The sequence below is a fragment of the Nyctereutes procyonoides genome, unplaced genomic scaffold, assembly GCF_905146905.1.
Source record: "Nyctereutes procyonoides isolate TBG_1078 unplaced genomic scaffold, NYPRO_anot_genome, whole genome shotgun sequence".
NCBI classification, from domain to species: Eukaryota; Metazoa; Chordata; class Mammalia; order Carnivora; family Canidae; genus Nyctereutes; species Nyctereutes procyonoides.
Window position 1 is genome coordinate 226256 of NW_026575041.1, and position 14942 is coordinate 241197.

Genomic DNA, 14942 nt, shown 5'->3' on the forward strand with positions numbered 1-14942 from the left:
TAATTATATAGAGAGAATTATAAAGGGAAAATAATATTTTAAAATGGGGATCAGTACTATACAGTTCTGCCCCTATCCTATAGAGAAATTCTCCAACCAGTTTCATATTTAAAGAATCAGTTGTGTTTCTACTAGGGAAGATTTTTTTCCTCATACTGTCTTCCAAAATGTTGATATTAAAATCTGAATTGAAAAACTGAGTAAAAAGGAAGTTTTCATTGACACCTAGGGATCTGAAGTATGGGTGGTCACATGGAAAAGACGAAGGATACGCTGCCGGATCTCTTTTGTCTTGACTCCATAAACAATGGGGTTGAGCACAGGAGGTACAAGTAGGTAGGTGTTGGCCATAATGATGGGCAGGAAGGAGTCATGTCTCTTGCCAAAGCGGTGCACCATAGATAATCCAATGAAAGGTACATAGAATATGAAAACAGCACATACATGAGAGACACAAGTGCCAAATGCCTTTGCCTGGGCTTCACGTGTCAAGCCCAACACAGTCTTGAGGATAAGTAGATATGACAAGGAGATGAGAAGTGAGTCCAGGCCAATGGCAGAGATGATGACAATGAGGCCATAGATGATATTGACACGGATGTCAGCACAAGCCAGCTTCATGACATCTTGGTGTAGGCAGTAGGAATGGGAAAGAATGTTGGAGTGGCAGAAAGGCAGTCGTTTGATAAAAATAGGCAGGGGTGCCATAAGTGCAGTACCCCGTACCACAGCAGCTATGCCAATCTTCATAACACGAGGCAATGTTAGTACAGTGGCATGGCGTAGTGGGTGGCAAATGGCCACATAGCGGTCAAAGGCCATGGCCAGCAGTACCGTGGACTCCATGCCAGATAAAGAATGGATGGCAAACATCTGTAGTAGACAAGCATCAAACTGGATGGTAGTGGAATTGAACCAGAAGATGGCCATCATTTTGGGCATAGATGAAGTGGAGATAAGGATGTCAAGGCCAGAAAGCATGCAAAGAAAAACATACATGGGTTCATGTAGGCTGTGTTCAGTCCGCACAATGTAGATGATTGTCAGGTTACCCAATACAGCAATAAGGTAGAGGGAGCACAAGGGGAAGGCCAACCAGAACTGAGCTTCTTCCAAGCCTGGGAGGCCTATTAAAATAAAATATGTGGCACTGGATTCATTGCCATTGGGGTCCACCATAGTGAAGAAGCTGAGCCTCAACCAGTGCCAGGCAATTAGACACTGGAATACAAAAACAAGCCATTGTCAGATGCTCCAGGATCTCAATATCATGCTTTTTCCCCTCCAACTTGATGTCCTATTCTCTGACCCAAACTAACTTCATTGCCTATCCACACTCTGATTCTATTCTAAACTCAACTTAACCACCATTTGTAACTCAAGGCCCAGTTCTAATTACTAATCCTACCTCTAAAGTCAATTCTAAAAACAACAGAAATACTAGGACAAAAATTCTAAGTATATTTTAAGTCATTTAATTCACCAAAAATGGTTGTTGACTATTGACTATACTGACTGAGTATACATCAGACTTAGATGATAACAAATCCCATCACTTCCTCTACCCTTTCCTACCCATGTGCTCCTCTATGCTCAATACCAACTGTAATTCTATCATTAGACTACCTTTAAAACTAATTCCAATCCAAACGTAGCAGTACTAACACAGAGCAACACTGTAACCTAATTTTATCATTAATATTAATGATGTTTCCAATTCTAACCTTTACCCTAACTTTAACATTAATCTAACACTTAATTCTGGTAGCTATTTCAAACTTGATCTAAAACTTAATACTACCTATTTTATTATGATAAACCCTAATCTACAGATTTAAACTGACATACTAACTTTATTCTAAACTCTAACTCTACATTTTACTCTTGCCCAAATGTCCATCCGGAGTCTTACATTGTCCAGACTACCCAGTTTATATCACAAAACAAACAATGGCTGCACTGGATGCCACTGGTATCCCACTAAATCCCCATCACCAAACATATATATATATATATTTCCATTTGAGTACTAAAGGCTCACAGTTCTCCCTTTCTCCACAAAATTATCCTTGATCAATTGAGAGACACTTCACCCAGAAGTTATACTATCCTCTAGGACAAATCTAGAGGTCAGTGATTGTCTGACTCAAAGGGCCAAAAGGCCAACTGCCTTGCCTTTAGGTAAGACCAAATCCTGCACTGTGTTCTTCAGAACTTCCTGAAGAACCAGACCTTGCTGAGACCACAGCCTTGCTTAGCTTTCTTCCTCTCCTCTATCCTGCTTCTCTCACTCCTCTTCTCAAGACAGTCATTTGTCATTGTATCATTTAAAAAAGAATCACCATCTCAAGCTCTGTTTCTAGGGGATCCACCAAGTGTAAGAGTAGGACTGACACAGGAAACTAAATCTGAAAGATGGTAGCATTAGAAGCACTGCAGGGAAAACCAATCCTATAGCAGATCCCTGAATCTGGCTACAAAAGTGATGGATCTAAGTAGATATTGTTGAGATGGAAAATGTCAGACTTGAGTTTTCTCAGATCCTTTCTCTCTATTGAAATAATTATAGAGTTAACTTACTTCCTCCTTTCCATTTTTCCATCCATAAATATTCATGTACTTCTATGATTTATTATATTATGATTATATAGATTTATACTATACTCATTATATATATGAAAATAATAATCTGGGAACAAGATATCTCCTCTTTCCATTATGGATATAATGTCACTTACTGCTAGGATATATCTAAGATAATTTTATCTTGGGAAGAAAAAAGAAAGGTCAGATTCCTAAGATCTTGACAACTGGGATGGGAATTGCCAGAGAGCAGTTGTGTGCATGTCATTCATAACTCAAGGCCCAGCCTAATCACTAATATCACTAAAATCAATCCTGAAAACTAGCGAAATACTGAGACAAGTTGCCAGAGAGCAGCAAAGTGTGAAAAAGAACTTATGGCCAGCATCAGGAAAGATTTATACTATTCACTGGGCTTAGGATGTGTCAGTAATCTCTGTTTCACTATTGAGCTATTATGCAGAGGTCTCCTCAAACCATTCAGAGAGCAAAGCACTGGGAACATGAATTTTAGAACAGACAGTGAAAGTTTAATCCAAACTGCTGGAGAGAGATGGTAGAAGGAGCCATATTTAACCTAGAATTTCAGGCAAAGAAGCCAAAGCCATCAGTGTCTTAATCTTCCTACTGACCTCTCTGTAATCTATGACACTATGAGCAGTTCCCTCCTTCTCAAAAATTTCTCCCTCCTCTTCCTGCTGCTCCTAATTTCTCTCTCTTTACCAGTTCTTAGTCTCCTTTATGGATCTTCAGCCTCCTCTCCTTGACCCTTAAGTACACTTTTAGATAATAATGCTCTCAGTATTTTATCCCTCATTCTCCTCTTGTTACATACCCTCCACCTTGGCCATCTTGTTTCTTTTGATAAATCCATTTGTTATATATGAACTACTGATTCCCAAATTTGTTAGCAAGCTTTGAATTGTCTTTTGTGATCCAGATTCATAATTCTGGATCACAGAATTTATGCTCTACATAAATGCAAAGTAGACATGCAGTACAGTTTACGCTCGAAAGATGGGGCGACCTAGGATCCCTTTTCTGCAGACATCAGCAAGAATGCTCTGATACTCCAGAGGGCCAGATATCTATGCCATCCAAAAATTTCACATGAACACACATGGTAGAACAGGATCACAATGTGCCAAGTCTTACTGAAAGGAATCACCTTTCTGTCTCTCAAACACATCAAATTCTCCCTGTCCAAAAAACAACACTTCCAGAGGCAGTATTATGTGGTTGTTAAGACTATGAACTTTGAAATTAATCCTGGATTCATATCCTAGTAGACAATTTCACTACCTGTGCCATCTAGGAAAACCATTTAATCTTTCTAAATCTCAGTTTCCCCATCATTAAAATGAGGAAAATAGTTGCTGCCTAACAGAGCTCAATGTAAGGATTCAGTCAGATGATGATTATAAAGCATTTAACACAATGCCTAACACACAGTAAATGTGCCAATAATTACATATGTTGTTTACTGTTTTCTTCTAGCATGTCCTTTCTTCTGTAGGGGTGGCCTGAACAGCCACACAAGCTTAGATGCTCTGATTCTGTCTGTCATGCCTCCAGTGCATCCTTCTTCATCTGCACAATTCCAACAATCTTCCAACCAAATGAAATCAGCTCACTATCTATTGTATAAAATAATACCTCTCAAAGTTCCAAATTAATTCTAGAAAAAAAGATTAAGATTGTTGCAAAAACTCTGTCTTCCAGTATCTGGCCCTAGGCTTCTCTCTCGCCACTGCTGACCATGGCCTCTGTGCTCCAGCCACAGTAGAATGCATGCTGTTTCTTGAAGGTGGCATTCAGTCTCATGCTTCTATGTCTTTTTGTTCTCTTTACTTCTCATACCTTCAAGATATTCCTAAATCCCCCTTCTTCACTTCCCACTGAGCAAAATCTTACTCATCTTTCACAACTTGGTTTACTGTCTTTCTCCTATGCTGTTTTGCTAACCTTCTACCCCTGGGTATAATTAAATATTTACTGCGCTGTGCTCCCCAAGAACGTGGTTTAGGTCTCTTTTCAAGCATTTACATTCCTGAACTATAATCATTGCTATGTTTGTTTTCCCCTGAATTATGGATTCTTGAATGGCAGGAATCCTACCATATTTATTAATTAGTATTTAGTTAACATTTATTGAAAATAAAAGTGAGTTTTATCAAAAGAAGAATCCTTCAACAGACATCTAATGAGGATGGCACAGACTAGGAGGTAGGAAGGACTGCCAGTTGTATGACCTATAGAGACTCTGGAGAATGAAAGAATGTTTAGAAGGTCAGTACAGAGTAGCCTTAATTTTGGAACAAGAATATTTAGGGTCAAACAGAAAAGGCCTTTCTTACCCAAGGAGCCAGAAGGCATGAGAGAATACACAGAGAATGGGGCAGGTACAAAGCCTTGGCTCTACATAAATGCAAAGTAGACATGCAGTATAGTTTACGCTCGAAAGATGGGGCGACCTAGGATCCCTTTTCTGCAGACATCAGCAAGAATGCTCTGCTACTCCAGAGGGCCAGATATTTACACCATCCAAAAATTTCACATGAGCACACGTGGTAGAATGGGATCACCATGTGCCACCTTAGGAAACACTGGGAAAGAATCATGGATTGGCATATTCCACCCTATTACTTCTCAGGGCCAAGTGATGTGGTTAGCAGAATTCTGGGGCTGGAAATTCAAGTCTCAGATCAGAATAAATGCAGAAGACAATAACAACCTTATAGTGCTGATGCAAAATTATGTGCTAAGACATGTCAAAGGGTGTTGCAAAACTGTATCACAATGTACAAAGAAAGCACTTTTTACATTTTTTCCATTAAAATGGGGAACAAGGTCCCTGAGTATGTACAAAGTTTCCAAAAAACTTCATTTCCTCCTATTCATCACCTAAACTGCCACCCCACCCTGGGCATATACTCATACACACACACACACACACACACACACACACACACACGGTAACTAGCAGTTGATCTCTCACAATGGCAAAGACTAAGCACTGATATGGAGAAATCAGACAACAAAGAAGAGGACTCAGTTATCTGGGAAGAGAGGCACTTCAGTGCTATAAAGTGGGTTCCTACTGCTGGTGGAAAATATCAGGCTAGGCCACAGAACACTCCAGCAAAAGAAAAATGAAAGAGTAGTAGGGGGACCAGCCAGAAGGCACAAGCCCTGATGCATCCCAATCTCCCACAGTCCTGCCAGAAGGCACGCAGAAGAAACTAATGTTATCCAGTCTAAATAGGCTGTTGGATTGTACCCAAAAGCATAAGATACCTAGGAATAAACCTAACCAAAGAGCTAAAGGATCTATACCCTAAAAACTACAGAACACTTCTGAAAGAATTTGAGGAAGACACAAAGAGATGGAAAAATATTCCATGCTTATGGATTGGAAGAATTAATATTGTGAAAATGTCAATGTTACCCAGGGCAATTTACACGTTTAATGCAATCCCTATTAAAATACCATGGATTTTCTTAAGAGTTAGAACAAGTAATCTTAAGATTTGTGTAGAATCAGAAAAGACCCTGAATAGCCAGGGGAATACGGAAAAAGAAACCTGAGCTAGGGGCATCACAATGCCAGATTTCAGGTTGTACTACAAAGCTGTGCTCATCAAACAGACACATAGATCAATGAAACAGAATAGAGGATCCAGAAATGGCCCCTCAACTCTAGAGTCAACTAATATTCCACAAAGCAGGAAAGACTATCCACTGGAAAAAGGGCAATCTCTTCAATAAATGGTGCTGGGAAAATTGGACATCCACATGCAGAAGAATGAAAGTAGACCACTCTCTTGCACATACACAAAGATAAACTCAAAATGGATGAAAGATCTAAATGTGAGACAAGATTCCATCATAATCCTAGAGGAGAACACAGGCAACACCTTTTTTGAACTTGACCACAGTGACTTCTTGCAAGATACATCCATGAAGGCAAGAGAAACAAAAGCAAAAATGAATTTTTGGGACTTCATCAAGATAAGAAGCTTTTGCACAGCAAAAGATACAGTCAACAAAACTAAAAGACAACCTACAGAATGGGAGAAGATATTTGCAAATGACGTATCAGATAAAGGACTAGTTTCCAAGATCTATAAAGAACTTATTAAACTCAACACCGAAGAAACAAACAATCCAATCATGAAATGGGCAAAAGACATGAACAGAAATCTCACAGAGGAAGACATAGACATGGCCAACAAGCACATGAGGAAATGCTCTGCATCACTTGCCATCAGGGAAATACAAATCAAAACCACAATGAGATACCCTCACACCAGTGAGAATGGGGAAAATCAACAAGGCAGGAAACCGCAAATGTTGGAGAGGATGCGGAGAAAAGGGAACCCTCCTGCACTGTTGGTGGGAATGTGAACTGGTGCAGCCACTCTGGAAAACTGTGTGGAGGTTCCTCAAAGAGTTAAAAATACATCTGCCCTACGACCTAGCAATTGCACTGCTGGGGATTTACCCCATAGATACAGATGCAATGAAACACCGGGACACCTGCACCCCGATGTTTCTAGCAGCAATGTCCACAATAGCCAAACTGTGGAAGGAGCCTCAGTGTCCATCGAAAGATGAATGGATAAAGAAGATGTGGTCTATGTATACAATGGAGTATTACTCAGCCATTAGAGTAATACCCACCATTTGCTTTGACGTGGATGGAAGTGGAGGGTATTATGCTGAGTGAAACAAGTCAATCGGAGAAGGACAAACATTGTATGGTCTCATTCATTTGGGGAATATAAAGGATAGTGAAAGGGAATAAGGGGAAAGGAGAAAAGATGAGTGGGAAATATCAGAAAGGGAGACAGAACATGAGAAACTCCTAACTCTGGGAAACGAACAAGGAAGGGGTGGTGGAAGGGGAGGTAGGCAGGCGGTGGGGGTGACTGGGTGGCGGGCACTAAGGGGGGGGGCACTTGATGGGATGAGCACTGGGTCTTATTCTATATGTTGGCAAATTGAACACCAATAAAAAAAATAAATAAGACGTGTGAAAAAAATAAATGGGCTATTGGTAATTAAAACCATTTGCACACACTCAGAGAGAAATCGGAACTACGTCACTCTATTTTGAAATAAAAAATACTCAAGGAAAATAAACAAAGAAAGTTTTTTTTTCTTTCTTTGTTTTCTTTTTTCTCTTTCTTCTTCTTCTTCTTTTTTTTTTTTTTCTGAAAGCTTGCACTCCCCTAGCCCCAGGGAATAGACCTGGGATTTTCTCTGAAAAAGTTAAACTCTCAGCAAGTCCCAGCCATATACCTTGGAGAATTATGAAGGACATCTTGGATCTTTCTTGAGGATGGAGGGAGCAGAAGCTGTCAGTTACACAGGGTAAAAATACATTTTGAGTCTTTCAATCCTCATTCCTTCCTCCTGGTTTCTGGGACTGTGTCCCCCAGTGGCAGCTCAGCCCTTATGACCAGTCCATCCTCACATTCTTCTCAGAGACTGATGGAAAGGCAGTCAGGGAGGTTGACCAGGGCTACAAACTCTACTTCTTCTGATCCAAGAGAATAATAATGAGGTCATTCTCAATGCTGATTTTATTGCTTTTTATGATAACAGAAATAACTCAATGTCTACAAAATGTTGGACACTGTAAAAAGATTTTCTCTAAACTAAGAACAATTCTACATGATAGGAATTCTATTCTCTATATTAAAGCTCAGAAAATGGGGTCCCAAGGGATTAAATAATATTCCCAGAGTGTTATTAACAGTTGACTAGTAAAGTGGACATTTAATCTGGACTGTCTAACATCAAGGCCTGTACTTTTTCTACTATTCTGGGCTGCCCTTAATTGTGCTGCACTTTCTGAAAGCAATAAAATCTTCCCAAGAGGAAGGGTAGAAGAGCTTAGTAAGTAGGACAACTGGCCCTGGTAGATGCTTGGAAGGGAACTCAAGAGGGCAGCAAAAAGGACCTCCCTGAACTAGGACTTGGGAACTTTCCTTTCAGCCCCAATTCCTCTGGCTGATTCTGGGTAGGTCCCACAGAGGATATTAAAAAACTTTATCCTCTACCAAGTACTTCCTTCTTATATGATTAGAGTCTCTCATCAATCTGTTAGGCAGGTATTATTAATCCCATTTGACTAATAAGGATGTTGAGGGCTAATTAGAGCTCTCCATGCCAAATCCATATGCTTTCCAATAGGCCAGGCTACTGCCCTGTCCTTTCCCAGTCTCCTTAAGAATGGACCGATGTTTTATAAGGATTATTTTCATGTAAATCTCTAAGAAATCTAAACTCTGAGAAACTATGAGTCGAGAAGGCCTCTCCAGGATTCAGGATACCAAACCAGCTCTCCCTGTTTAGGTGCAGCAGGGAAGGTAAACAAGCATAGAATGGAAGAAGGGATTCATAGTTATTGCCATTGTCTGGGCTAAACACACAGAATGCACCATGCATTGAGACAAATTATGCAGCAGTTTAGGGACCTCTGGTGCCCTTGCCAGCCTCTGTGGGAACATCTAGAAGAGAATATCCTTTGAGGGATCCTGGAATACCTGGAAGCTTCTGACTCCTACTCCCAGGCACAGAGAGGGAAGGCTGACTTCAGGGGCAATGAAGCCAATGCTGTGGTGGACAAGAACTATAGAATCTCATCACTCAGTTCATGAGAGGGGGGTGCTTTCCTTAATACTTCATGAGTGTGGTAGCCCTAGAATCACTTCCACCCCAAATCATCCACATCCTCCATTACCCCCTACCTTGTTTGGATTTGATAAAGCAGATGAACCCTTGTAGGGCCTTGGCCACTCATTTTAGAATAGCCAAAATGAGAACAGAAATTCTCTCTCTCTTTTCCGAACTCAAAAAAAGTAGAGTGAGGTTCCCAGTCCCACTCTATTCACTCAAGTCAGCCTGCCCCCCAAACCACCCCTAAACAGAGCTCCAGGGATTCAAGTCCCTGCCCCTCCACTTCCCACATAGGACCAGAGTCAATAAAAGTCCCACAGACTTGCAAAGTTTGAACTGGTAATCAGGGCCCATCAGAGCTACTCTGCTGCCTTCACCTGGGGAAATGCAGCGCAATAAAAAAGTGTGATCTTGGATTTTGATTGATTATACTGATGTTTTTCCAGTAATTATTGATTGAGTGATTGCCATGTGCCAGATCCTGTGCTAAGCACTGGAGATAATAAGACACAGAATAAACAAGGCACAGCTCAGAATTTCAGGGGTGGGGAGAAATTGAGACAAAACATGCAGCTATCACAACATGTGATAAATGCTAGGACAGGGCGAAGTATGGGCCTCAAGAGCAAAGAAGACAATAAGTTATCGAGTTGTCAGGCTCAGAGGGCTTCTCTGAGGAGGTGACCTCTGAACCAAGACTTGTGGAGCCAATCACAGTTAACCATGAATGATTGGGAGTACAGGAACAGCAGCATTCAGTTAGACTATAAAAACATATTGAGTACCTACCAGTACCCAGAATTGGAGTTAAAACAGAGGATGAGGGGATCCCTGGGTGGCGCAGTGGTTTGGCGCCTGCCTTTGGCCCAGGGCGTGATCCTGGGGACCCAGGATCGAGTCCCACGTCGGGCTCCCGGTGCATGGAGCCTGCTTCTCCCTCTGCCTGTGTCTCTGCCTCTCTCTCTCTCTCTCTGTGACTATCATAAATAAATAAAAATTAAAAAAAAAGAGGATGAAACAGAAAAGATCACTGTTTTCATAGAGCTCATGTACTAGGAGGGAAATAACAAAAAGTAAACAAATAAATAAGCAAGAGCATATCAGGTAAAGATAAGTGCACTGAAGATAAAGTGGAGTGAGAGGTCAGAAAAGGACAAGGAGGGCACCCATATTTGAGAAGGAATCAGTGACAGCCTCTCTGGGGAGGTGACATAGGAGCTGACAACTGTATGATAAAAACATGCCAGCCATTCTGAGATCTAGGGAAAGATCAAAGGAGACAACGAAAGGAAGAGGTTTTCTGTTCTGGGGATTAACAGAACAGAAAGAATGTCAATATAGCCAGAGTATCAAGAGCACAGGAGAGGTTTAGAAAATGAGGTCAGAAAGGAGGACAAAGGCCAGATCATGTAATAGCTTATAGGACATGGTGAAGGGCTTTGATTTAATTCTGAGTGATGTAGGGGAAGTAAAGCAACAGACTGGATGTTATTTGTTGTTAAAAGTGTACACTGGCAAATTTGAAGACCCAGAGAGAACATACCTTGTTTGGAAAGCTGCAAGTAGTTCAGTGGGGCTGGGAATGGAATGCACAACAATGGAAGTCATAGTGTAGGTGGGAATCCACTTTTTATATGGGATGAAAACTGAACCCTGATCCTAGGCACACACTGAATCAGGACCACAGCCCCAGAGGATTGTTAAATTCCAATATCAGCCATAGTCTGATGCCTGATATAGGTTACAGAATGAGCACAATCCCCCAATCACAAACTGAGCTTCCACCACACTAACAACCTGGAACTGGTCCTGTTAACACACAAACCCTAATCTAACTCTAACCCAATCCCAACCCAGTCTGTTCTCTGTCGCCATTTACCTTAATCATTTAGGCCAACTCCTGTAAGACCTACATGAGCACCCCAGGAAACTGATAGTTAAAAAGCTGCTTAAAAACTACCCATAGGCAGATTCTACCACTGTCCATGCTTCCCTTCATTCCACATAGAAACTGCTAACACTGTCCTTTGAGTCAGGAGCCTCTTCATGTTCCCTGGCTCCACTCCTATACTTCCAGTTCATCACAGCCTGGTTTTTCCTTCACTGGGAAGGTCTACTGGGAAATCCCTTAGCTGCAAAAAATCCACACACCTATGTATACCCCCTGGTCTCCTTCACTCACCTCAATGGCCTAGAAGGAATGTGTCTTTTTCTCCAGTCCTCTTCCCAAAGAGGTTTGGCAGACTGTGCTGAAGTACAGCACTCTCTGTCCCCACCCTCTCCTTTGGGCCACCCTGATCAACATTATTTATTCTCTGTCTTACCTCCTCCCTCCTTCTTCTCCCTTCTGGGGGAGTGGAGGTGCTGCACAGAGGGTCTATTAGCAGGTACTCCTCAATAGCCAACTGTGGATCTGGTGTTCTTCTTGGCTTCTGTGTCCTGGGAAAGTATACGCTGGGTATGGGGAAGGGGGGGCAGTGGATAGAGAGGGTCTCTGGAGTCCTCCCAAGATGGGCCCTGTGCCAAGCTGGATATTGGCCAGTTCCCAGTGTAAAGTTAGACAGGGGGATGAGTAAGGAAAGGCTAGAAGAAATTCATTTGTGTTACCATGAACTTTGTGAGGGGCTTTTTTCCAAGTTTCTTCCCAGGCTCATTAAAATCAACCAGAGGAAAAACAGAATAACCTTTCAGTGAGGCCCCATAATTAAGTGCCAGCCCCTGTTCTTCCTGGAGCTTTCTCTGTCCTCTGCCTTTTTCCTGTTGGTATCCTCTGCTTGGGTCCTTGCTGAGTTTGGATCCCAATGGACCCATTTGCCTTTCCTCAAAGCTCTAAGGCTACATTATCTTTGTCTCCCAGGCTCTGGGCCCTGTGTCTAGCTAACTCATAACATGGATCCCTGGGGACCATGCTATCTTCTACTCCCTGGCCTTGGGTTTCTGAACTTCTGGCTGAGGAAGGAGGATGTGGTTTCCTTAACCCTCCTCTGCCTCCAACACTAACCATATAAGACCAATGCCATCTGGTTTCTCTCTTAAGAGCAAAAATAGTGAGAGAATATTTTAGAGAACTAGAGAACAATTTTAATGTAAAACTAAATACCTTACGTATTTGAGTAAGCTTTTTAAAAGTCTATAAATAAAGCAAGCGAATTTTAGTTGGCTTCTCCTTGTCTACTTATCAGTTTTACAACTCTTAAGTTTTGTATTTACAACCCAGAGCACACTAACTCAAACTATGCAAAAATAGACCATGTCAGATAAGGCCATTCCATCTCAAACCATGTCAAAACTAGTGATGACAGGAGCTCTAGGTACCTGTAGAACCTATAGCCTGACACTCACTGCCATCATCCTTGAGCTATCTCTGTTGTTTCCCTAATCCTTCCAAACAGCTAAAATGGAGTAGCAAGAAGTAAAATTCCCCTGAAAGAACCAAGAAACAGACAATATACATAAACAATGGTATGCAATACAGTGGGCATCAGGCAAGAAAGTACAGTGAGCCCTGAGATAAGGGAAACAAATAGTTTTGTTTGTGGATTCCCAGCTTACTGTCCTAAGAAAGGTTCCATGTTACAGTACAGGGAAGGAGAGTCCAGGTAGAGTCCAGAAGACACCCTAAGTTAAGGACATGAAGATGAAGAGTTCAGGAAGATCAAGCCAGCTAGATTTGAAGAGAGTATCAAAGATGAGAGATCTACAGAGAGAGAGAACTCCAGAGATGTAGAGGGTCCTCCTTCAGCTGAGGTACCAATCAACGCCTGCATGTGAACAAGCTACCTAAAGCTGGGGAAAGGGCCACCTGAAAAGATGAAAGGTAACACTATCCAGTGCTCACACAGGGCCAAGGACAGTGACTGTTTCCACTAGCCAGACTGGAAAACTTCAAGATTCACATGGCTTTAGAGAATGCAGAAGGATCTTGTCTCAGTAGCGGAGAATAATTAACCTTAGAGTGAGCATGGCTCTGGTTCCACCTAACAAATCTTAAAAGCAAGACCCAAATGACCTAACTATGTAGAGGTAACTTGACTGATTCCCTGAACAAAGCAGAAGAATATCTAGAGGGATGCAAAACTATGCAGCACCAAAATAAAATCTGTAAGGTCTCATAGTTGATCAAATTGCCAAATATGCAAAGAAGCAAGAAAGAATTACCCATAATGAAAAGAATAATTAAGATTAATCCAGAACTAAAATAGATTATTAGAGCTATAAGATAGATATTAAGATGATAATCATAACAGCACTAAATAGATTAAAAAGTTAAGTAGAGACATAAAAGATATTTTTAAAAATTGAAATCAGGGGCATATGGGGGGTTCAGTAGGTTAAGTGTCTGCCTTCAGCTCAGGTCATGATCCGAGGGTCCCGGAATGGAGCCCTGTTCAGTGGGGAGCCTGCTTCTCCATCTCCCTTTGCCCCCACCCCATTTGTGTTCTCTCTCTCCCCACCCCCGTCTCTTTCTCAAATACATGATACCATTTATAATATCATCAAAATATGAAATTCAGGTAAGTCTACTAAAAGACATGAAAAACCTGTACAATGAAACTAAAAAACATTTCTGAAGGAAATTGAGGGAAACCCTAAAATGAAGAGATACACCTTGTTTGTGAGTTGAAAAACTTAACAATGTCAATTCTTTCTAAACTAACCTATCAATTCAGTACAATTCAAATCAAAATTCCAAAAGACTATTTTGTATAAATTTTAAAACTGCTACTAAAATTCCTATGAAAGTACAAACATTGAGACCACCCTTGAAAATGAATAACAAAGTGAAAGGATTGACAATACTGATTTCAAGACTTCTTAAAAAGCTACGGTAGTCAAAACAATGTTATTGACATAAAAACAGAAAAATAGGTCAGTAAATTGAAGGAAGAATCTAGAATGAAACCCACACATATATAGATAACTGATTTTCTACAAAGACACAAAAGCAACATAGTTGACCGTGGATAGTCCAGTAGCATTAAAATAACTAGATACCTATATGAAAATAAATTAACTTTGATCCATACCTTGTGCTAGATACAAAAACGAACACAAAATAGATCACAGAGCTAAATGTAAAACCCAAAACTATAATGCTTCTAGGGGAAGAAGAAAAACATGGATTTTTTATGTGTGTGTGATTGTGGTGATGAGTTTTTACACAGCATGTGCTATGAAATAACAACTTGATAAACTGGACTTTATCAATTAAGAATGTTTTATTTTTTTAAGACCATTAAGAGGAGCAAAAGACAAGTCACACACTGGTGGTAAATGTAAAGTATATATCTGATAAAGTGGTTATATGCAACATATCTTTTTAATTCAAACTCAATAATAACAAAAAACAATAGAAAAGTGGCAAAGACTTACAGGCAAATAAGCACATGAACAGATGTGACTTAGGTACATTTTGAAAGTACAATGAGATACTACTATAGACCTATTAAAATGGCTAAAATTAAAAATATAGACTACAACCAAATGTAGGCTAAGATGCCAAAAAATTGTAACTCTCATATACTATCAGTGGAAATGTAAAATAGTACAACCACTTTGGAAAATGGTACAACCACTGCGGAAAACAGTTTGGCAGTTAAAAAGTTAAACACATACCTCCAGTATGATCCAGTCATGTCACTCATAAGTATTTACACAGCAGGAAAACACAC

The 14942-nt window shown here is 40.6% G+C and overlaps 1 protein-coding gene across 1 annotated transcript; it reads right to left on the minus strand.

Moving 5' to 3' along the window:
- Positions 1-225: 225 nt before the first annotated feature.
- Positions 226-1179, minus strand: LOC129506768 (olfactory receptor 51E1). The gene has a single exon (XM_055320754.1). It carries the CDS (start codon positions 1177-1179, stop codon positions 226-228), a length of 954 nt encoding a protein of 317 aa, XP_055176729.1.
- Between the last annotated feature and the right edge of the window lie 13763 nt (positions 1180-14942).